We start from the raw sequence: 24,927 nt of genomic DNA, 5'->3' as shown, positions 1-24,927 counted from the left end.
TCAACATAGTTCCAAAACAGCCATACATAATAAATAATAGATAGATCCTGTCTCAGAGAGAAGGGTTAGAGATGCTGTCCTCAGAGGCAACTTTAATTCTGTTTAAACAAGAGTATCCGTGAGCAAGGTGGGCTATCTCTGGAGATTTGGTAGAGTAACATAGGAGGCTACTACTTAAATGTGTAGTACATGAGCAAAGCTGCCATGTACTACAAAACAAACCCTGGGCTCAGGGACCAATAGTCAGATTATTCCTCTCAGGGGCTTAAAGCTTCCTTTCTGAAGGCCTCTGGGAGGTATAGTGTTTGTGACAGTTTAACTCAGTCATCAACTTGATGAGATCTAGGATGACCTGGAAGATAGTCTCTGGAAGATTATCTTGATTAGATAATTAGGTGGGAAGACTTGCCCACTGTGGGCATCACCATTCCATACGCTGGAGCCCTAGACTGAATAAAAAGGAAAAAGCCATGTAGAAGTCAGAGGACAACTCATAGGGACAACTGTCTTCTACTACATTAGTTCCAGGCACTGAACTTAGATGGTCAGTTTTGGTGGCAAGTAACTTTACCCACTGAGACAATTCACCAGCCTGTCTTTCATTTTCTGGAAAGACTAAAAGCCATTACATATCCAGAAATAGCGAGACCTTGACAAATGCCAAAAGCTACCCCTTCTCTGTGGACCTCTTAAACATTTGGATCCACTGAGACTCCGACTCTGGTCAAGTCTCAGGAAGGGGTGTGTGCATGGGAAAGAGGTATCCCGATCACAATGTCTCAGATGAAACAGGTTGCTGGATAAAAAGTAAAAACACAAGGTCAGGAACTGAAGAGATGGCTCAGTGATTAAGAGTGCTTGCTCTACTTCCAAAGGACCAAAGTTCGATTCCCGGCATCTACATAGTGACTCACAACTGTATGTAATTGCAGTGTTTGGGAATCCAATGTCCTGTTTTGGCCTCTGATCTTCTGGCTTCTGAGGCATTATAGTGGATAGAAGCAAGGAAAACAGTACTTCCCCCATCCCCGTGTGTGTGTGTGTGTGTGTGTGTGTGTGTATTTAATTAAGAGAAACCTTACAAGACTTGGTACCTGACTATCCACTCAACTATAGATATGGAGAGGACAGAGGCCAGAGCCAGTGAGTTGGAAGGTAGAAAGTGCTCCCTCCAGCAGTGTTCAGGGTGCTCCTGCTATCCTTAGAGGGAGGTTAGGAAAAAAAGATTAAACTCATGAGTTTTAGTCAAAAAAGGGTATTTGAGTACAGGTAACAGGAAACCAAGGCCTTATCCAGGGTACAGAGTCAGTCCTTGTGCAGAAGACTATGGATGTCGGCCAGGGCCTGAGCAGTCTCCTTTCTCAGCACGCAGCCTTGACCTCAGACCGCAGTGGTTCGAGCTAACGAGGATTGAAGTGTTTTCCAGGAGATAGGACTTTTAAACGCCAATGTTGGGGCACCTTCGGGAAACCTGGGATGGGTGGCCATTGTCTAGTGCTGTAGATACCTCCCTGATAAATGTCTACCCCTATGCTGTGACCTGGTGCTGGATGGAACATGTTCTCACCGAGCTCTGTTTACCATGTGAAGCACAAAGTGACTTCTACTTTGGGATCCTCTGAGGATCATTCCATGGACTTCTACTTCCTTTGTGGCTGTTTCTAGCTTTGCTTCATGGGGTCTCTGGAGAGACTTCCTTTGTCAAACAAGTATCTTAGTACCTACTGGATGAATATCTTGATTCTCATTCCCAGGGAAGGATACTGATGCTATTTCTCCCTTGCTTCTAGGAAGTAGACTTAGATCTGGCTAAGGGACCTGCCCTCCATCTTTTAGCTAGTTTAGCAACAGCTACGGTACAGTGTCTTTCCAGAGGAATCCCCAGTCAGGCCTTGAATAGGCATTTGACTTAGAGGGTCTGGAAGAGAACTTCATGTGGATGATGCCCCAGCATGGGTTCCTGATCACTCTGAGTCAGTTCTGCTAAGGAACTGAAGTTCTGAAGAGGGAAGAAAAGAAACAGCACTCAGAAAAGAAGCTAAATGTAAGAGCCTGTGTTACAACAAAGTGCTCAAGGCAGCTGGGGAGGAGACACATCTGTGTCACTGTTACTGGGTCCTGGATGTTGCTTGGCTATCTGTCATCCTGTAGGAATGGGATTCCCACCTAGTGTTTCCCATATCTGCTTAGGGACTTCATCTTTGGGCTGGGTGGTCTTTACTCCTAAACCTGTTCCGGCCAGCTCCATCTGTAGGATGACAGCTCTGCCTTCATTTGGGCTCCTAGTCCCAATGTATGTTTCCCTTTGCCACCAGCAGGAGGATCCAGATAGTTATGTATGAGACCATGGATGCTTGTTTTTAAAGAAAGAGTGAGATTTGGGTGGACAATGGCATGTCTTCAGAAATCCTCACCTCTTTCCCACTGAGCCCTCCAGGGAGGGGAGGATGACATAAACTTCACTGGTTTGAGAAGTGTCTTTGTCAGTAAATGCAGTTTTTAGAAAAAGATGCCTTTCTTAGAAAGCCCCGACCCAGTCCACTTTAAAATCAAGTTGTCTCCTGTGGGCACACTCACTGGACTCCTGCCGTACCTGAGTCAATTCCAGCTGCTTGGATCTGGGTATCCCAGAAGCTGAGATTAGGTTTGACACCCTAAGACTCAAAGTATGTAAACATGGGTAAGATTTATTAGCCATTAAATTGCAAACAATTGCTACCTCAATGAAGTTTCTTGTATCTAAGCAGAGCCAGCATGACCAGGTTGGTTTCTCCAGTTTGGCTGTCATGCAGGAAAGTGCTCAGTGCTTGTTAAGCAGAGTTCATTTCCTTGTAGGAATCCAGATGAAGGCACCAGACCCCCTGGAACCTGCCATGTGGGTGTCATGAATTGAACCATCTGAGCCAGTGCTCTTAACCACTGAGCCATCATTTCCCCAGCCCCTCAAACTTGTTTCAATAAAGTATTCTGACTCAAAAAAAAAAAAAAAAATCAAGTTGTACCAACTGTTTTAGATAAGCAGAAGTCAAAGTAGTGGGACAGAACCTACTACAACTCTGCCCTCTTCAGGCCATCATCCCCGGGAGCCCCCAGGGGGTGCATTTGAGCAGAAAGAAATACACACATACACACAATTCAGAAGACACTCACCTTGTCTCTTGCACCCTGGGACTGGAACCTCTGTTGGCTGTGGAGGATGAAAACTTCTTTGGTGACAGAGGTGGTTGGGAGGGAGGGGTTGGAGGACCCTCTCCCCTCCCGGGTCCCAGGGAGGAGTCCTTGGGTAGCTGGTCATAACTCCAGGCTGTGAGTTGCTGGTCTGGGGACAGGGTTGGTTTTCCATGTAGGGGCTGTCCAAAAGGCCCCATACCAATGTAGTTTGGATTGATGATCTCATTGAGGCTAGAAACACCACATGCAGGGACCCTGTAGGAAGACATGGAGGCACAACTGAAGCCTCTTTTCTTCTTGGTTGGGACCAGCCTGAGGAAAATGTTCCTCAGCTTCCTAAGCTTCTTAGTACCTCTATTTATGGGGCCCAACAATTCATTCACTCATTTGTGTTTGTATGTATTACGGTAAAGAGAAACAATAGAGCGAGTTGAGGCAAGAAGGAGGGTTGAGACCCACTAGGTAGAACATGACTGGAGAAGATTGGCTGAAGGTTGTCTGTGAATTGGATTTAAATGAAATACAGAAGAGGGAAAAAGAAAGGAGGATGCTCTGTGTAAAGGCAAAAGTCCATGCTAAGGCCCCGCGGTTAGGGGTAGAGACTGGCTTGTTGTATGGTTCCCTGCAGACAAGTCAGCACATGGGGAGAGTAGAAGGAGAACCTGGCAGGTCCAGGGCTGTGGCAGGGGAGTGGTCAAGAGTACATTTCCCCAGGCAGATGGGACAGTCCACGTGGAACATGTTGGTTTGCACATTCCGTGTAAGGTATCAGAGCAGCAGAACGAGTCTGGGTTCACAGAGGTAGAGGCTAGAGGTGCTAAGGACAGTTGTCTTAAAACTGGAGGAGACAGTCCAGTCCCAGGTGAGGCAACCATTGTAGTCACACACCAAACCTTGCTCCACACTGGGTTCCATCTCAGGAGGACCAACAAGTCCACATCAGGAAACAGGTGATTCTGATATTAGGAAAGAACACAGACTGGAATGTCTGAATTACTCTCAATTCAGTCTTTCCTGTTAGTCACTGTGTTGGTTAGTTGGTGTTTTGTTTTGTCTCTTGAAACAGGGTCTCTTTATGTAGCTCTGATTATCCTGGAATTCAGTGTAGAAAAGGCTGGCCTTGAACTCACAGAGAATAGCCAGTCTCTACATCCTAAGTTCTGAAATTAAAGGCAAGTCCCACTATACCCCTCTGTGCCGGTTAGTTTGAACCTCTTAACACAATCTAGAATCACCAGAGAGTCTTTATGAGGAGTTAACCAGATTTGCTTGGCTTGTAGGTAGTTTGTAGAAACTTGTCTCCATTGTAATTAATGTAGGAAGACCCAGCCCACTGTGGGCAGCACCATTTCTTAGGCTAAACCCTGAACTGTGTAAGAGTGAAGAAAGCTAACTGAGAGCAAGCAAGGGTGCATGTGTTTATTTTTTCTACTCTTGACTGTTGATGTGATACTTTAGGTTCCTGCCCTGACCTTTCCACAAAAATAGACTGGAACATGGACTTGAAAATTTAATAATCCCTTTCCTTCCCATGTTGCCTTTTAATCAGGGTATTTGCCACAGCAACAGAAATGAAACTAGAAAGTCACAGATGGGGACTTTTGACCACTTATGTTCCTGTCCTCCCTGGACACAGGAAAGGAATCTTTTTGCCCTGGAATTATTCAGTCATCTATAGCTCCTTCTTCCTGGACTGCACATCCTTCCACTAGTGAGTGGTAAGACTGTAGGCCATGGACTATACTGTATTTACATTGGTTTCTTCCTGCTAGGTGTTCATTAAAGGCTGGTGGAGCTGAACTCTTCCTACATGGAAAAGTTCTCCAAGGCTTTGATCTCCCAGAGATGGGCATTTGAACTCAGGATGTGAAATTGAGGTAGGAGTGTGGCTCCCCTGGACCACAGCATTTCTTCTCCTCTGACCTTGGCTTTTCCTGTGCCCCACTTTACCCTCTCCAGGGCTCTGGCTCACACAGCCCAGCTAGTCGTAGTAAATTGTAGCAAGTTTCATCTACCTGCCAGCAGGCTCCCACTGCCTCATGGGGTCATGGCTGGTGAGGTTCTTCAAGCACTTCATTCCACTGGACTCATCCCTCTCTGTCTTCACAAAGTCTAGAAGGCAACGTTCAGGAAAAAACATGTGAGAGCCCAGCCACTACATGGATTAGAAATGCCAAAGTAGTATCTATTTGCAGGCCAAAGCCAGACAGTAAATCATGGCTACTGGGAGAGGTATTTCAAGCAAGATTTTCAGGCTTCAAAATCCTTATGCTCAGTGATTGTTTAATGATGCCTGCCATGGGTCCAGAAGGAGAAGAACAGATACTTATGACCTCGTTGTTATTTCATGAAAGATTTCTAACTTGTTAGCTCAGCCAGGGACAAAACGAACATTTCTTGTCAGATTAAAACATATTTAGAACAACCATTAGGTTACCCTATAAGAGTATTTCACATGAAGCTAATCTATTTATGAGGACCTCTATAAACCAGCTTAAAGGGACCCCAACGTTATTTTTGAATTTGGCATGTGGTTGCTAGGTGATGACCCATTATATATTTGACTCACTATCCTGCTAGAGAAAAGATCTCTCATGGGGCACAGGAGTGTCCCATGCACAGAAGCAATGGCTCTTGGTACAATAGAGCCTTCCCTGGCAAGAGGGACCCCATGTTGTGAGTTCCTCTGCCTGCTATTTTCATAATAGGCAAGCAATCTCGGTGTCTACCAACTCCTGCTTGGCCCTGAGTGAACCTTGGCTTAGCCTGAGTTTGCAACCTTTAGCAAGTCATTTAGCCTATCTAATAACAGCCTTAGTTTCTCCACCTGCCAAGTACGATAACCATATTTGGCTTACAGGGCAGCTGTGAGAGACAAATGAGATGACTTCCTTTCTTCTCATCAAAGACACTGCCTCACTATGTCACCCAGGCTAGCCTTGAACTCATGATCTTCTCGCCTCAGCCTCCTGAGTGGCCAGAATTACAAGTTGTTATCACCACGCTACCCTAGAGACTTTCCGACCGTGCTCTATTCTGAAGGCACAGATCACAGATACTTGATAGTTTTGCGAAGAGAAAGGACATGTCTTCAGTGTAGTGGCCCCTGGGAAAGCGGGAGGAGGCTGGCCTACCATAGAGCTTCTCCCTCATCTTGCCCTGGGAGGTCTGCAGCTTAATCTCTCCCCTGAAGTGGCCAGTCATCTCCCCATGGTGGGTGAGAGGTGTGTAAATGGGAAGTGGTGTCTCTGTGGTCTCCAGACGAAGGGCGATGCAGCCTTCACCTGGGGAGAGGAGAGACAACATCAACATGACATCTTGGCACGAGATGGATACAGAGCATGCTCAGAGATATGGCTGTAGCACTGGGAGGACAGTTCCTTGAAGCAAGTGGCCAGACAGGGATTACTAATAAACCCTTTTGATCGATGCCTTAGCAATTTGGGGCAAATGTCTGAAGCCTCAAAGGAGAAAAGAGCTATATATAGATCCATGTTGGGAGAAAAAAATTAAAACCTAGAAAATCCACCAGAGAAATGGTATTAAATGTTAATCTGATGGTTATAGAGAACACTAACTTCCCCAAGGTTTGAAACAGTACAAGAAATCAACAAAATCAGATAAGCGGGTAAGAGTGTAAGTCGGTCTACAACTTCTATATAAGGGAAAGTCTGAAGGGAAAAGGAGGTAGACTGGAGAGCTGGCCAGGCAGCAGGGAGGGGCTATTGTTCTGCACCTGGGTCTAGGAGACAAACGAGAGGCACGGTGGCATAGGCAGACTCGGGTGCAAGTCATAGCTCAGAGAAGACCACCTGTGTGACCTGGGTGTGTCACTTGACCTCTATGAGCCTCAGTTTACCTATTTACTCACTGGGGAACCGAACCTGCCTCTTCAGGCCAAGATTAAATTACAAAGTATCTGCAGCTCGCTCAGCAAGGCTAAGTGGGAGGTTGCTGGCAGCAGCTCCCAGAAGTGGTAAGGAGCAGGGATGGTAACCCACTAGGAAAAGTCCCTTTGGGACAGAGGAAGAGGTGGCATCAGGGTATAATGGGCGGTGGCAGACAGGCTTTCTTGGAAGGCTGAGCCACCATCACCCTCACTTCAGAGGCTGAGGCTAATGGGCAGGTAAGGTCCCTGACCTGAAATGCTTACCGTAGGATTCGTCACTGTCAGAGGATTTAATGCTGATCAGGATGTGCTGGTCCAGTAAGTATTCAGGGTCAGAGATAATGGGCTTTAGCTGCAGAGGAGACACCAGATTAGAATCCACAGGTGGGGGCAGGTAAGGACAGGTAAATGAGGGTCATAATCTTGGGGTTTGAATACATCAGAAGAGTTGAAGAGAGGCTTAGTGGTTAAGAGTACTGGCTGCTCTTCTAGAAGTCCTGAGTTCAATTCCCAGCAACCATACCACTGTGGCTCATAACCATCTATAATGGAATCTAATGCCCTCTTCTGGCATACAGATGCACATGCAGATAGAGCTCTCATATTATAAAATAAATAGATAAACCTTACCAAAAATACACATAAAAAACGAAACTGAATATATTCTTTCGAGCAGACTCAGGTCTTGGTTCTCCATGCCCAAGAGAGCAGGTGGACCCTATTGCTCAGCCAAGTGAGGGATAATTTTCTTCCCTGCCCCACTCCCATCTCCTAAACTGGGTTGAGCTTCCAGGTCCCTCTTTCCATTGTCTCCATTCTTCCTTCCCTTCTTCGCATATCCCAGAGGCCAAGGGAAGGACCAGCAGCCAGGTTCCATCCTTCTCCTACTGCCCCTCCAAAGTCTACAGCTGCATTGAAGGAGCTGCACCTAGACCTGCTCCCCATCTGGGGAAGTGTGTCTCCTTGCCAAAGGCCTTCAGCTGGACTTGAAATATCCTGTGGTTTGCTAGAGGTGTGGCTTGGTGAGTGGCGGATTCCTGAACATCAGCACTGTCCTCAACTTCCTGCTGCTAAAAAGCAGTCAGGCATATCAGGGGCATAGCTCAATGGTTGGGTGCTTGCTTAGTGCCTGCAGAGGTTTCGATTCAATCTCAAGCGCTGCGAGCATCAAGTAGGTAATAACCGAAGGGGAGTGGGCACAGCAGGGCTGAAAACCACTTAGGAACATTGACGTCATTTGTCCATGATGATAAGTTTGCCCTAAGTCACGTGACAACAATATCTGAGCTGGTCTCTTTGACCTTGATCTGGGATGGCTACAATCTGGACGGGCCTGCCACAGCTGCACTCTGGACAGACCTGCGGCAGCTGCACTCTAGCCTGCACTGTGGCAGCCCTCTGGCCCAGGCACATTCTTCCTGTGTTACCTTGGGAAGAGTCTCTCCAAACCGCACCACCAGCTCTCCTTCACTTCCCTCTTCATTTTCTCCTTCTTGACTCTTGACAAAACCTGTTAGAGGGTAAGAAGCTGGGTTTGCAGACCACAGAGAGAGAACCAGACAGACAGAAAAGACTCCAAGGGTCGCCTTCCTTGGACCACAGAAGCTGGTCTTTCTCTTCTCAGTCTCTGAGGCCTCTGAACCATTTAGGAGTCAGGCTTTCTGGGGATTCTGTTTTTGTTCGAAGGATGGTCATTTGCCAACACAGTCTAATTATTTTTAGGAAAAAAAAAATCAAAGAAATTCCCCCCTTCTTTTTGACTCTTCTTTGCAACATCCCAGGCGACAAAGAAGTCATCACACCACAGGCAGGAAGATTGGGAAGCATGACAGCTCATCCCACTTCCCACGCCACTCAAGATAGCAGCCTTTTGAAATTCTAATTTAAGCCTCCTAATATGCTGTTTCCATAGAAATCTATGCAAATGTCTCGATAGTTTATTAAAAACACCCACACAAAGCCCCTCATTCCCATTGGAACTGTTTTGACCCTGGCTGCTGAGCCGGAGGCTTCAGGATGTTATGGTGTCCAGGAAGGGCTGGGATGGGTTGAAGGAAAGTAGAAAAAGGTGTGAGGGGGAAGGATCCTGGCTGGTAGCTCTCCTGGGCTCTACAAGCAGGCGGTCTGTGCCTCTATTTGCAGAGTTGGTTCCTACACTTCCCCCATCAGTCTTCAAACTATCTCAGGGAGACTTAGAAAGCATATAGTTCATGGGAGTCTCAGACAGTATGGCTGGGGATGTTATATAGAAAGGATCTTTCATAAGCATGGTGGGTGCTCAACATTGCCACCTGAAACAGACTGTCCATCTCCACCTTGCCCCCAGTCACAGTGAGCCCCACAACGCAAGTGCTACAATACAGAAAGGGCAAGGGGGTCCAGGGTAACAGCAAGCAGGCAGTAGCAGCTGTTTAGGCCCTGTCTAATCTTCAGCATTCTGGAACTTTGCCCAGAGTGAGACCCCAGCTTGGTAGAAACTCAAGTGGGTAAGAGTCTGCCTAGAGAATGTGGACAGGAGGGACGGAGGGGACAGAGGGACACCAGTGGCTGCCCCTATCTCTAGGGCTGAGACAGTAGAAGAACCGACCACAGGAATGGGGAAGGGACATCATTGCTACTGGGTAGCCACATAGGTTCCCCACCTTGGCTGAACCCATTGAGGTCCATCCATGGATTTTCATCAGAGAGAGAGAGAGAGAGAGAGAGAGAGAGAGAGAGAGAGAGAGAGAGAGAGAGAGAAAGAGAGAGAGAACTGGGTGAGGGGCCAACCATTAATAAAAAGGAACTTATGTGAAAGACACTCCCCCCTAAAGGGTAGTTCACAAGGCACTTACTCTCTAAGCAGCTCGAATGGAACTCCAAGTAGAACTTAGTCTGGGACTTGGTCTTCAGCATGGCATAGCATGCAAGAAACTCGATCTGCCCTTGGCTGTCCACAGTGCCAGGACCTGGAACATGGGAGACTGGGGATTTATTTGTATACTGTGCCTGAAAATGGAGGTTCTAGCTTCTCTCTGGGTTTTTCCTCTGTGTGTACACCCACTATGCTGGGCTCCCTCTGAGGACCCACAGATGGGAAATGTCCAGGTTGGAAGGAGAGATTTGCCTTAAAGGAAGGCTTCATGACCTCAGCACCCCTGCTCAGCAGCTCTGTTAACAGCCACAGCTTCTCTGATCTGCCACAAGTTGGCCATGTAGGGTGCAGATCAGAAAGAGTAAAGGCAGCAAGGATCCAAGATATGGATATGATCTCAGTTTTGCCAACAATCTACGTGGCCCATCCTCCACCCCCCCTTTCTCTTTGTGTGTGTGTGTCTATATCTTTCTCTGTCTCTTTCCCTCCTCCTCCCTCCTTCTGCCCTCCCTCCCTCTCTCCCTCTTTTTTCTATATAGTCTAGGCTTGCCTGGAATTCACTATGAAGCCAAGGCTGGCCTTAAACTTGTGATCCTCCTGCATCAACTTCTTAAGCTCTCAATTGCTAGGGTTAAAGGCATGGACACCCAGATTTTCCCCAGTTCTGACAGAGAGTTCACACAGAGACTTAGAGACTCAACACCCAAATATGCTGTTTTGAGTCCACAGCTAGGGAGACCTGTCCTTACTTCCTCAGACACAGTCATGACTAGTTCCTAATCTGGAATCTGGGACTCATTGACCGTCAGCTAACACAGTTATAACTGTTAATTTAGTTGACATTTATTTTATTTACATGACATCTGGTATTTTACCATTGTTTCTGTTTTGTAGGACAGGGTGTTATATATACCCCAAAGAGGTCTCAAACTCTGTGTAGTTAAGTCAGACTCAAAATGAACTTCTGAGCCTGCTGCCTCTGCCTCCTGAGTGCTAGCACTGAAGGTATGCACCTCTACACCAATCTTGAACTGATTTTAAGTAAGTATTCTATCCTTCCATATATATTCTAAGCCATTTGAGAGCAACTTACCATGCCTGTCAGCCTTCTTTCTCTCCTAAACCCCACATCACCTTGGCCAGATTCTGCTTAGACAAATGTTATCAAAGCTCAACACTGGAGACTGATATTTTCAAGCATCTGCTGTGTACTGAGTCCCAGTAGAAGGAAACCAAGGGGGAGGTGACAGAGGCTACTCTTCCAATGCTGGAGAACTCAGAGAAAGGGGAGATGGGTGCAAGCAGGAGGGGGTGGAGCCTAAAGGCCACAAAGGCGGCCAGATGTAGGAAGCAGACAGGGCATATGTGAAGACCTGGGTGGAAAAGGGAGGTCACAAAAGATCCACAGACATTTGACCCAATGGGAGGAAAGACAGTGGTTTGGCTTCATCTACATCCCTCAGCCCAGAGGCCACAGTGAGATAGTTGTTTTCTGTCTGTATTTGGGCTCTCCACACCCAGAATACTTAAATCAGTTATCTGCTGCTTAGAAGTAAGGAGTGGGTAGAGGAGTTGACCGAATGGCTTCCTGGTCACTTAAGACAGGACTGGATGGACTTGTTAATAGGCACACCCAGTCATTGCTACAAAAAGACAAGCTCAGCAGCCAGGGCTAGGCTGGGCAATTTGCAACAATACCTGTGATGCGAACCACGAGTTTATTCTAGTTTGCCCCCAATCCTTCATCACATCCCACCACCATAGCTTTCACCATCTCAACCTACTATGCGCCCACACTAACACTGGATTAATATTTTCTTTAATTAGAGTCCATTTTTAAACTTAGATGAAATTAAATAAGACATGCTATAACTGGGAAAAACTTGAAGTACCTGTGTATCCAGAAGAGACATACTTAAAACACACTAATATATACATACATATACATGTCTACACACACACACACACATATATAGTTATATACAACATATATACAACATATATATATATATATATATATATATATATATATATATATATATATATATATACATATATATAGTTATTATATATGATAACATTCACCCATGTCTCCTCAGTCAAGAATCTTCTTGGGTATTAGACCACCCATGCCTTGGTAAATACTAATTTATGACCTCCTCCTTTTCACTATACCAAATGGGTTTCACAAGAAGGTTCTCTGGACTGAAATTGTGATGTGGCCTGAACATGAAGAGATCAGGTAGGGCAAACCATGGGCCTGTGGGAAGGAAAGGATGGGCCTACATCTAACACAGACAATTGGTAGCTGCAACCAGATGATAAATGCCCTAGCCCTGCCCCCCTGTCTTTGAGGAAACCAAGAAAAGCTGACACTGCCCACTGGTTACCATTCTTGGAGACGAATTGCGATGTGACTCCTGCTTCAAATGTGGCAAAGACAGGACTGTGGTCACTTGTCATGATGTCACTGGTACTGCCTGCAAGGGAGAGACAGGCATTTCTCAGCAGGGATAGAGAAGACCTGATCAAGGTGTGAATGACGAACTCACAGCAGGGACAAGCTGCCTGAACTTGCCTCCTGGGCGTCGCCATCACCCTTGCTGACAGTCAGCCAACCCCAGATCTGATCAAGTACCTCAGTTTGTCTAGCTGACACCAAAGAGAAGAAATGAGCTGTCCAAATTCAGTCCAGCCTGGAGGATTGTGAGCATAGGACTCAGTGTTTTAAGAACTGGGATTTAGACATTTGTTCTGCAGTGATAGACAGCTGATACACTCAATTATGTAGCACTTGGAAAAAACCCAGGTCCCCCTTTCTAGATATAAATTCTCTTTTCTTTCCCCAACTTCTTGGCCTTCTCTATGTTCAACTCCTTAAACTCTTCTGCTGTGTCCTCTGGCACTCAAAAGAATATTAGTAAAATTTTCAGTCTTTCTGAGGAAGATAGCACAGCCCTACATGTAAGGTTAGTTTCCCTTTTTGCCTCTCACACATCGGGAATGCGTGTGATGTATAACCTCCTCGGTCTTAGTTGCCACTTCCTGATCCAACTCGTTTTCCTTTCTTAAAACCTGCACTGTGGAGCAGTGCTGAAGGCCAAAGCTGGTGTCTAAAGAGAGTGGCACTTCTGTGAGTCTCTATCACTTGGGCCTCTGCTGAGGCAGCTGACTGACGGAGATAGTTGGCAGGATTTTCTGAGACAGAAATTGAGAAGGCCCTCAGGGCTGCAGAATTTGGGGAGTAGATATTCATGTGACTGACTCTGTAGTGCTGGTAAGAGGGTCACAGGGATGGAGAGATCAGGCGTAGGTGGGAAGGAAGCAGGAAACACTTGAGGGAGGAGTCCTGGTAAAGGATGGGTTCTTTCTGGTATTTTTGTTTGGTTGGCTCGTTTAGTTTGGGAAGTACTAGGGATGGAAGCCAGGACCTTATGCATGGCAGAAAAAATACTCTACCCCTGAGCGATATATAGCTCCTGCCCCACTTTCAGTTCTGAAGGCAGAACCATGCCTTGGCCAAGGCTGTGAGTGTAAGAGATGCTTCTGTGCCACACATCTAAAGGTGCTATATGAGGTTTATCTAGTGAGGTCACTTCCGGGAGACAGAGCTCAGGGCAACAGCAGACACATACAGATGAAGGGAACAGAAACCACCTTCATCTGTGGGATCAGATTGAATCGTCTCCAGAGAGGGTGGGGACCATAAGGTGGGTGCTAGTCAGTGGCAAGATTCCCCCAACCTATTTCCTTACTCTCAGGGGTAGGCAGGCATGAAGGCTCAGCTGGACAGGCATGGGTCATGAATTCCTGAGGGTTGAGTGCCATTGCCTGGAAATTTGTGATTTGTTTTTTAAGATTTCCTTTTGTCCTTTAAATCTCTCGAGTGTGTGTGTGTGTGTGTGTGTGTGTGTGTCTATCTGTCTGTGTGTGTGTGTGTGTGTGTGTGTGCATGCATGTGTATGTGTGTGTGTGTGTGTATGTGTGTGTGTGTCTGTATGTGTGTGTGTATGTGTGTGTCTGTGTGTGTCTGTGTGTGTGTGTGCATGCATGTGTATGTGTGTGTGTGTCTCTGTGTGTGTGTGTGTGTATGTGTGTGTATGTCTGAGTGAGTGTGTGCATGCAGATGTTCCAGGTGGCTTTAGAAGAGAGAGTTGGATCCTCTAGAGCTGAAATTCCAGGTAGTTGTGAGCTACTCAGTGAGTGTGTTGGGAACCAAATTCAGGTCCTCTGTGAGACCAGCAAGTGCTCTTACCTGATGAACTATATCTCCAGCCTCGCAGTGAAATACTCTTAGGCATCTCCAAATCTACATGGACATACTTAATGAACTATGTGAATACTGGTAGTTGCCAGTTTTACACCTGGTAAACTATCACTTTTATATGACTCAAACTCAATCTGGTTCTCTTAAAAAAAAAAACAAAACAACAGAAGGTCCTATTTATGATATTAGGGAGGAAATATTCAACAACCTTACCCATCTGTGAATCCTGCAAGCAACAGTAACAACTGGCCTGGCAAGAAATGCCTGCTAGTGGAACAGTGGCACAAATATCATGAGAGAAACCAGTTACTTTCTGATTGGACCCAAAGCCCACCTCATGAGACAGAACTCATGTCTGTTCCTATTAACCGGGCCACAAACTCTGACTGCTTGGGCCCCAGGCTTTACTTACTTACTTTTATTTTGCTAAATAAATATGGTATTTTATTTTACTTACTACTATTATTTTGCTAAATAAATATGGTAGTATATTGTCCTTTAAGTTATTATCTTTATACTCATAGATTAGTACATCTCTTAGCCTTCATTAGAGAAGCTTCCTTTTGCAGTAGATGAAGATTAACACAGAGACCCACAATTAGTCACCACGCAGAGAAAAAGCTTAGAGTGTTCAGTTCTAAATGGGACATATATACCACACCCTCTTCCTCCAAAGCTCAGGGGTCATTACAGAAGAGGCAGTAGAGAGACTGTAAGAGCCAGAGGCAGTAGATACACGCAGCGAAACATTTGCTAAATAGCAGAGCAAATCCAGACAGCTGTGACTGCATGTACAGGACCCATACAAGATCAAGCCAGCCCAAATCTCAGCACTGATGAGAGAGGGGTTCATGAAGTCCCACCCCTACCTAAGGAGCTACTGACAATTGATGGCTGCTAGGCAAGGACAGGATTATCTTCAGGGATTTGGTTCCTAAAAGGTTATCCATGTTCCAATAGGCACTGCTGTACCCACACACGTACAGACAGCACTAACAGTACAGAACTAAGTTAGTTGGGGGGGCAGACTATAAAGTTTGGAGGGTGAAGTGCTGAAAGGGGTGGGAGAGTACTTGGAGGGGAGGAAGTGGGGGGTGGATTTGATCAGAGCACATTAAAAGAAAAAAAGCTACAGTTAAAAGTGCTTTATAAAGCTGGGCAGTAGCGGTACACACCTTTAATCCCAGCCCTAGAGAGTCAGAGCCAGGCAAATCTGAGTTTGAGGCCAGTGTGGCCTACAGAGCGAGTTTCAGGACAGCCAGGGCTACACAGAGAAACTCTGTCTTGATAAACAAAAACAAAACAAAAAAGGGTACTTTCTAATTCAAGTGTCTCTCTGAGCAGGAATTATTACATTGCAGCCCAAGGGGTACAGAGATGCATCAACTCTTTCAGGATACTTGATTAGGGCTCCACAGAGCTCTCCCATCTTATGGACAAACAGGCTGAAGCCCCTCAGCGTGCCACTGTCCTCAGAACTCAAAACTTAGACTGTAACCTGCAGTGTTCCACTCACCATAGGACTGACAGACCACATGCACCAGTGGGTAAGACTTCCAGAGGACTCGGTCACACCAGGACGGCAAGTTGTACTTCATCTGCAACACGACATTACAGTTTTAGAGCACGTGTGCTACTCTCACGGTTATTAGTAAAAACAAAACCACAATGAGGACATCCGCCATCATCAAATTCATCTGTCGGTTCTTTGGGTAATTTACCCTCAGGTAGCACCCAACTATTTAAAATATACTTGATTTATGTGTGTGAGTGCTTTGCCTGCATATATGTATGTGTAACATATGTGTGCAGTGCCCACAGAATCCAGAAAAGAGGGTTAGATCCCCTGGAGTTGGGGTTACAGTTTTTTGTGAGCAGTCGTGTAGGTGCCGGGAACCGAACCCAGGTACTCCACAAGAGTATTTTATTGCATCATTCTGCAATCACTGTCCTTTCAGCAGGCGTGGCCTTATTGATATAGTAATTGTCGCTTTGTGATCAGTTCACTTTGGCCTGTGGCTTTATCTATGGAGAATTATAATGTTCTGAAAGTCTAAGTCGTGAAACAAAGAAAGCAGTTTTGCTGGTGGCGTTTCCGAGTCCAGCCAAGTAGTCCAGGCTGATCTTGAGTTTATGATCCTCCTGCTAAGGCTCCCAGGCGTTGGGATTACAAGTGTGCACCACCACACTCAGATTCGTGGGCACCTGTTTAGTCTTAGCTAACAGAATTGTCTGTGTGTGTCTTTGTTTTTTGTTTGTTTTTGTCTTTTAAAAGGGCTGTGGAGAGGGCTCAGTGCTTAAGAGCTGTGGTTGTTCTCACAAGAGGCCCCAGGTTTGGTTCCCAGTACCTACATGGCAGTTCACCAGATGCTCATGTAGGTAAAAACATTGGTACACATCAAATAAAAGTAAAATTAGCCTTAGTAGTAGCCAGGCATGCATTTAATCCCAGCACTCAGAAAGCAGTGGTAAATGGATCTCTGTGAGTTCAAGGCCAACCTGATCTACATAATAAGTTCCAGGACAGCCAAGGTTACTTAGTGAGACCCTGTCTCAACAAAACAAAACAAAACAAAATAAAATTAGTCTTAGTATGTAGTTAAGAAACAATGCTTTAAAATTCTCTCAGCATGTTAAAATAGGGCCATTAGTAATTCAGCTTTGTTTTAACGTACAAGTTGTAGCAGTTTCGTTCCAAGATATAAGTCAGCATATGAAAGCTTTTTTTTTTTTTCTTTTCTGGAGACAAAGTTTTGTGCAGCTCAGACAGACTGGCCTCAAACTCACTGTAGTCAAGGATGACCTGCTTCTATCTCCTGAGTACTGGGATCAGAGATGGGTGGTTCCATGCCTGGAGATAGAATCCAGAGCTTCTCGCACACTAAGTGAACACTCCAGCCCCTGCCTGTGCATTCCGACTTTTGTTTTTGCTGTTGTCTGGTGACATAGGATGCTTCCCTTCTTCTAGGGACCACTGTGGAATAGTGACTTGGGCAGAAGTAGGACAGGGCGGGAGGGCTGTTTCCGGGAGGACTCACCCCTGCTGCTTTCTGCTTCGTGTAGGCATACTTGTCCCGTGTCAGTCTTTCGAATCGATAGGTAGGGGCGAAGGTGATCTCTTCCTCCTCTGAAACAGATGCAGGGCCCTCAGTTTGGCTTCCCTAACAACTCCAGTTTTCCTCTTCTGCAGACATAGCCCTTCCCTTGGTCAGAATGTTCAGGTGCAGGGAAGAAGACAGGAAAAGATGCAATGCAGAGACAGTGTGCTCTCACCAAAATGCAGGAAGACCTTCTGTTCCTTCCTCTCCTGGAGGAGTTGGTCGTGGGCCAGAAGGTCTGAATACTGCTGCTGCTTGATCTTCTGGACGATGGCCTCAGCCTCCTGGGATGGACACACGCCAGGTCAGACCCTGTCCCTCACCACATTTCCCAATGACCACACCAGGGCCTCGGGACCCAGCAGTCTGGGATGCAGGTTCCCGGTGCATGAACACTTTAGGGAGATAAGCAAAACCTGGAAGAGCTGTATCATCACTATCACTAGCTACCGGCTAGCCCACATTTGCATGTGGATCTGTTGTTTTTTTGTACACTGGCCTTTAAACACCATTGCTAGCAATATTTCACGAGGCAGGTGGTACTCCTTCGCTTTCTCTGGCTCTTTCTGTGGGAGCAAGGATATCCAGTGGTAAATCCACTAGTGATGATAGAACTCCTGGCTCTGAGCATCACCCTGAGACCACCCACCCTAATTGCAAGAATTGGTGCGGTACTGCAGGATTGGGGATACCCAGGCCTTGGGCTCTAGCAGTTCTCTTTGAGCCAAGCTCTGGGCTCCTGCCCAGGTGAGTGCTGTGGCAGCCCCTCCCCAGGGGGCTCAGGATGTAAACTCCTCATGCTCCCACCTGCCTGCTCATTCCCAGGGAGGAAAGATGTCACCTGGGGGGGGGTCACTAGAGAGGAAGGTATGATGAGCGGCAGAGCTGTGATGGTGGCTGGAGGCAGAGAGAGGCTGAGGGACATGGGCCCTATGGAGAGGTGCTTGTGATAAAGGGACATTTGAGGTTCAACCTCAACTATGAGTGATGTGCAATCTCCTCTCAGCGGTTTTCCTAGCCTCTCTGTGTGCTTGACTATAAAACAGGGTCAGCTTTTGCTTTGCTTCCTTTGTCCCTCACAGGGCTCGAGTGTGGGAATACATTAAAGTCCCTCAGTGGGAGGGAAACAGGCTGCTAACTCTGGTTTCGAGACAGAAGGGCGCTCACTGTTCCACCCCACGCTGTCTCCTGCTTCAATTTTTATGAGCATGCAAAACAGCTCTGAGGGTTCTAGACTCATCCTGTGGTCACAACTGCTGGTCCCCTTCCTGTAGGCAGACAAGCAATGTCTGAGATCCACCAGTGACCCCATGATTTGTTGAGATAAGTGAGTTGGTCCCCTAAGATGCCTGTGCGTCTAACTAAGCCCAGCAGCTGCTGGCTGGCTGGCAGACTGGAGAGACTGTGACAGTGATTAGGGGTGGCCATAGAAGTCCTAGGGCAAAGCAGATATAAGCAGAAGGGAACTGTAAAGAAAGGCAAGAGGTTCCATGACTGGAGCTGTATTGAGTCCCGGAGAGGAGCTGCTACCTAAGCCTGGTTCTGAGTGTTCATGAGTCTCTGATTTTCTGTCCACAGCTGACTTCTGAAAGCCTCTGTCCCCTATGGCTCTACCCAAGGTGGAGTCTCCTTACCCAGGTGGGCAGCTCCACACGGTAGTTGAGATCTCCAAGCCAGAAGAGGTGGGTGAAGCGGTGGGTGATGTTAAATGGGCTTAGCTTCTTGTCTCCCAGGGCCAGGAACCGCAGGATATTCATATAGTTTTGATTTCGCCTAATTCAGGAAAACAAGGTTAATCTAGCGTGTCTAGCATAGGTACTGTCCTTGCTCTGATGGTAGGAAGTCAGAGGCCACCAGTGGGAAACAGAGATGTAGACTCCAGCTCTGTCCCAGTGAGTGTGCCTTGGAAACCCAACTGGGAACACAGAGTCTAGATCCCATGCGGGAATCTACCCATCAAGAAACACATCAGCAAATGTGTTAGCTGCCTATGGTCATGACAGAGCTACCTGCAGGCAAAATGAGCTTTGAGCTATAGGATGCTCCTGAGGAGTATTTTTCTTTAGAAACAGACCAGGCTCGAGGGGCCTACTAGGTTAATGACATCGATGTTTTCTGTCCTCTAGACAAGAGTCACTTACACATGAGGTCTCTACTATGCTGAGGTTGTCTTTGCTCAGATAGCAGAGGTTCAGAAAATCTTGAGGGTGGGCAAGCGTCAGGTTGTGCGAGGATAAGGCTGTCTGGGAATGTGGAAGGAATGGCTCCCATTACCTGAGTTTTTTTTCACTTCCAGAGGTCAAGTGGCTGTTGACGAACCCCAAGGAGGTTCCATTGAACATGAAGGACACTCCCACAGCTCCCTTGTTTCCTAAGGGAGGAAGAAAGAAAAGAAGCAGAATGTCAGCCAGGAAGGCTTGTCAAGGGGTTCAAAGTTGAGGTGAGGTAAAGGGCACTAATGCTGTTAGCAAAGAGACTAAGGAAAGCAGGTAGGTGGTAGGCTGGGACATGCCAGCAACAGGCAGGTGGCAGCAGCCTTGTGATTTTCTATATAGGAGAGAGGAAGGAGGATGCTGTCATCTATTTCTGGGTATGGGGATGTTTGGGGCCACAGCACTGAGCAGAGGAGGACAAGGACTGGAGCAGCCTGGACCCTCGGGATTTGGGGGGGTGACCCTCCACCAACTGAGTGAGTGGATCTCTACTCAGGGTCCAGTCCTGTGTGGGATCCATCACATTCACTCCAGATACACACACGTGCATGCATACCCACATAGAAGGACGAGACATACACACCACACACATACAACACATACACATATACAGACATACACACAGACACACATACCTAAACACACACATACAACACATACACACAGACACACATACCTAAACACACACATACAACACATACACACAGACACACATACCTAAACACACACATACAACACAAACACAGACACACATACCTAAACACACACATACAACACATACACACAGACACACATACCTAAACACACACATGCACACACAGGCACACACATAGACATATAAAGACACAGACACACATACAAACACACACAGACATACATACATACATAGACACACACAGATATACCTACTACACAATAGAACACATACACACATACAGACATATACACAGACACAAGTGCACACATAAACACACAGATACACACACAGACACGCACACATATAAATATAATCTCTCTCACACACCTGTACCTTGCTGATGTTTTAATTTATCCTACACTAGTGGTTCTTAAAGTATGTTTCCTAGGCCAGCAGAGCAGTCCTAGAGACTCCACTTTTGAGGCAAATACAATGCAACTAGAGTCAGAGATTCCAGGGCTTAGAAATGCTTGACAAACTCTGGAAGGCAGGGGTTGCTGGACATGGGCTTACTACCAACCAAAGCAGCATGTATGTTTTTTGAGGAGTGGAAGATTATCTGTTTAATTTTGGTCCTGGGGACCTTACCCAGGGTCTTGCATATATACCAGGCAAAGACTCAGACTAAATTCTGTAGGGAGGAGTGGGATCTAGGGCCAGGACTAGAGTAAGGCCTAGTTCAGGTCATACAGCTGTAATTTTCAATAAGACATGTGAACAAATCACGTGCAGGGGCCAGCGAGGGAAGCGGGATACCTGGGGAGGGAAGGTGTGCAGGCAGGGATGTTCTGTAGGAGATGGAGCTCACACTAACCCCATGACTGCTGCTGTAGCAAGAAAGGATGAGTGGAGGCAGCAGAAGAGCACAGGTCCTCAAATAAAGCAATCTTGTGTCTTGTTTTGCTTTGTTTTCCGGGACCCTGTCCCGTCCGCAAAGTCAAAGTGCCTCCATTCACATACAGCCCAGTGTCTGTGCTCACATACACACCCTGAGGCACTCCCATGCACACAGCCACACATTCAGAAACACAGACTCTCACGGGCTCACATAAAAGACACAGACACAGCTCTACCCACAAGCACAAATATCTAAATACACAGGGCATGCTCACATGAACTCATCATGCACACATGCATATTCACACAAACACACAAACACAGCCAATGTCACCTTACCACCCATGCACACACTCGCATACTCATAAACAGACTTGCATATCCATAGAGGCCACCTTTGCAGATATGGACCCTGCTTTCACACATATGCAGTCTGTCCTCTCTCATCTCTGTTTTCTGTGCCCACCTACTCAGCATTGGCCAGTTTCCACTTCCAACAGGGTGCTTGGGGTTCTCCTGGGTTAATATCCTATAGGCCATGGTCAACCCTGGTCTGGTCACAGTCATCTCATTCATGTTGAGTGTGGGGACTTTCAAGTGAAAGTATCAGAAAGGGACAGTTGCATGTGGCCCATTATGCCTAAAATGTCACCATCTGGTCCTTGACAGTCAAAGTTTGCCAATCCCTAGTCTAGATTCTCACTTCTCAAAGTGTGGTCCCTGGACTGGTTGGCATTAATGCCACCTGAAAACTTGTCAGAATGGCACCTTGGAAATCATCGGAGACTTACTGAGGCAGAACCCACATATTAGCCAGATTGCCAGAGCTGGTATAGACCCTGGATGAGTTTTCGCAAGGGAAACCATCCGAATTTGCTGAAGACTAAAGGATCCAAGGACAAGACCCTCATGGTTTAATCTGGGACATTGCCTAGAGAAGGAAAAGGTAAAGCATGCCTAGGAATGGCTACCCATGCTCACCCAGGGTGTTGGCGATGCCTGTCTTCACATTGTCAGTGCAGATATGGCTGATCCGATTCTCATGCTCCGGCTTGGCAAGCACCACTATGCGAATGTTCCAGAGGGTGTGGATAGCAACCTGGGGGTGGTGATGGTAGGAGACGATGTTGCAACACAGGGCTGAGGTGCACTGTTAGAACCCTGAGCATCCCAAAGGGATCCACCCCAGCTCTCACCCTGGGAGTAAGACACCCTGTCTGTATTCCCTAGCTTTTAGGAGAACTTGTAACAATGTCTAAAAATGAGACAAAGCACCTCAGAGATGAGAACTGGGACTGAAGAGGCAGCTAGGAAGTAAATATTATCCCTTTAAGCAGGAGTAGGGAAGGTGAAGGACTCAAGACCCTATCAATTACTGAGGATGGCACCTTAATGCACATCTGTAGCTCAGAAAGTGGAGTACCACGGAGCCATCCTATACATCTTTGGAAGTATCCTGTCTGACTTTCGAGATGCTTGAAAGAGCCTCCTGTCTTCCCACCCTGGCCTAGCCAGCTGCTCACTGTTTTAAATGTCATGCTGGTGACTTCTTGCAGGGAATTCCTGAGTATCTCCAGCCATTCCTTCTCTCCAAGGGGGTCCTCCTGGGTGCCAATCACGTAGATGTCATGGGGGATATAGTCAGCAGAGTCGTCCCGAGTCTTTCCCTGCCCCTTGGAGAGAAACCAGGACGTGATCTTCTTGGGAGGGGGTGCATTACCTTCAACAGCAAAACCCAACACCGAATGAGTCAAAGGCAGTTCAGGTCAAGGGCATTAGGGGGTATTCAAAACAGGGGAAGAGGAGAATCACATGGTTACAAAAGTCATTAAGGGCAAAGCCCTAGATGGAGGACTTGGTGCTGATACCAGCTAACATGTCAGCTATGGTCAGAGCTCAGTGAGATCTTGTTGTGAAGATAACATTACATTTTAAAGAATGGGAACCCTGGGAGACCATCTCTGGAGCCCTGAACTAACTGAACAAACATGTCCTAGGCTCTAAGGTGGCAGTAACACATAAGTGGCCCTGTCACTCAGGAGATTACATGGTGAGTGACATGTTTAGGATGGAGGCTTCTACCCTACTGCCAGGAAACACCAAAGGCTTCCTGGAAGAAAGTTACAGCTAAGAATTGGGATGAAGAGGTGCTCAGAAGAGAAACAGGTAGGGCATGAAACTTTCCTCAGCTTCCATTTTGAAAAATCGAGGAATGATGGGGGGTCTACTTCTGGAGATACCCTAAGAATGGGTAGACTTTCCCCCCACACCCCAAGGAGATCTATGTCTCTTGGCCAACAGAGAGATAAGGAGCCAAGAACCCAAATAACGATCTCTGCCAAACTCTGTCCTCTGGGGCTCTCAGTGAAACTCATATGGAGACGTGCCCACCCTCCCCACGTGTAGCAGGGCTCCTGCCTATTGCCCCCATGTGTCTTCGGCTGGAAAGGCAGCAATGGGACGACTCCACCATGACCAACCAAAAGAACTATTAACAGACAGACAAGAAAACTAGAAAGGTCCTTGTGCCATATGCCTGAACCCCTGAGGGTGAGAGCCCGAGGAGTTAATGATAGACTAAGATACCCATTAAATCTTAATTTCTAGTGGACGGGTGATTTTTAGAACAAGTATGCCCCAGACAATGGTTGCTTGTATGAGATTCAGATTTAACTGGGCATCTATTAATCTAGTTCTAGCTCAATATATATACCAAAACATTTAGTATAATTGACATAGTATAATGTACATATTTAGTATAATAATATATGGTAATATATTATGTGTGTGTGTATATATATATATATATGTGCATATATATACACACACATATATATATACATACATACACATATATATGTTATACTGTAGCTTTTATTTCTAGCTGAGTCCTTAAACCAAATGATTATTTCACTTATATACTTATCATATGGGATATATTACCATATATTTAGCATATATATTTTGTTTATTTACTTTTAACTAAACATGTATGCTAAAAACTTATATATTATTTGTGTGGAATTTAAACTTAGGATCTATCCTGGATAAGCCAGGACCAGATTTCTTTATTCCAGGCCTGGGGTCCCTTGGTAAACTGCAGAGTAAGCTACTTTGGCTATTTTTGGGGTACACTAATCCTAAAGCCTGTTTTACTTGTTCATCATCATTGGACAAAGGTACAATTCTCTAGAAGAGAAGTTGATTAGATGGGATGGATTCCAGACTATGGGTGAGAAATAGAGGTACCCCCTTGTGCCATTTTCAGATGTCAAGGCAGGAAGGTGGACCCAAACAGAGCTGATAGGAGGGAAGGGGCACAGGGACCCACCCATGTTCCAAGTGCCAATGAAGATGGTAATCATGTCAGGCTCCGGCTGCTCCGAATGCTTGTTCTTCATCTGCTGCAGGAGTTGGCAGAAACCTTCTCTCTTCTGGAGGAGGAAGGGCAGACACACTTAGAAGGACCTCCACCTTCCTGCACATTGGCCTTTGCAAAGGATGTGGTCAGCTTAAAAAACACTGAGGGGTAGTTTCATGTGTGTGTGTGTGTGTGTGTGTGTGTGTGTGTGTGTGTGTGTGAAGGAGAATGGCAGCCACCTAGAGAGATGCATTCAAAGCCATGAGTATGTGGCTTCCTGGATCCAGCCATTCCACTGCAAAGTTGTGACTTGAAGCCAAAAATTAGGAACTGTACCAAGATCCAACCACATCAGGAAGCATGTTCATAGGTAAGGGACTCACAACTATATAGAACTCTACAGAGTTTTAACATTATGGTGCAGAAGTACTTTATCCAGAGAGGTGGCCACAGTACATCATTGTCATGAAAAGCCACTTGGCAAAATGGTATTTGTACCACCATTGCAGTTAAAAAAAAATGCATGGGGCATGGCCATGC

The 24,927-nt window shown here is 46.3% G+C and overlaps 1 protein-coding gene across 1 annotated transcript in view; it reads right to left on the bottom strand.

Moving 5' to 3' along the window:
• The window catches only part of INPP5D (inositol polyphosphate-5-phosphatase D), a 96,650-nt gene that overhangs the window by 3,196 nt on the left and 68,527 nt on the right, over positions 1 to 24,927 (bottom strand). The window contains exons 11-25 of the mRNA XM_080932838.1: positions 24,358 to 24,460; positions 22,550 to 22,746; positions 22,008 to 22,125; positions 19,554 to 19,650; positions 18,914 to 19,052; positions 17,455 to 17,563; positions 17,220 to 17,308; positions 15,698 to 15,779; positions 12,305 to 12,394; positions 9,895 to 10,008; positions 8,488 to 8,570; positions 7,325 to 7,412; positions 6,306 to 6,455; positions 5,187 to 5,283; positions 3,151 to 3,426 (exon numbers count right to left, since the gene is read on the bottom strand). Coding sequence (XP_080788964.1) covers positions 3,151 to 3,426; positions 5,187 to 5,283; positions 6,306 to 6,455; positions 7,325 to 7,412; positions 8,488 to 8,570; positions 9,895 to 10,008; positions 12,305 to 12,394; positions 15,698 to 15,779; positions 17,220 to 17,308; positions 17,455 to 17,563; positions 18,914 to 19,052; positions 19,554 to 19,650; positions 22,008 to 22,125; positions 22,550 to 22,746; positions 24,358 to 24,460 — 1,832 coding nt within the window. The remainder of the gene's footprint in view (positions 1 to 3,150; positions 3,427 to 5,186; positions 5,284 to 6,305; positions 6,456 to 7,324; positions 7,413 to 8,487; positions 8,571 to 9,894; positions 10,009 to 12,304; positions 12,395 to 15,697; positions 15,780 to 17,219; positions 17,309 to 17,454; positions 17,564 to 18,913; positions 19,053 to 19,553; positions 19,651 to 22,007; positions 22,126 to 22,549; positions 22,747 to 24,357; positions 24,461 to 24,927) is intronic.

The sequence above is a fragment of the Micromys minutus genome, assembly GCF_963924665.1.
Source record: "Micromys minutus genome assembly, chromosome: 19".
NCBI classification, from domain to species: Eukaryota; Metazoa; Chordata; class Mammalia; order Rodentia; family Muridae; genus Micromys; species Micromys minutus.
This window is presented reverse-complemented; position numbering and strand designations above follow the sequence as displayed.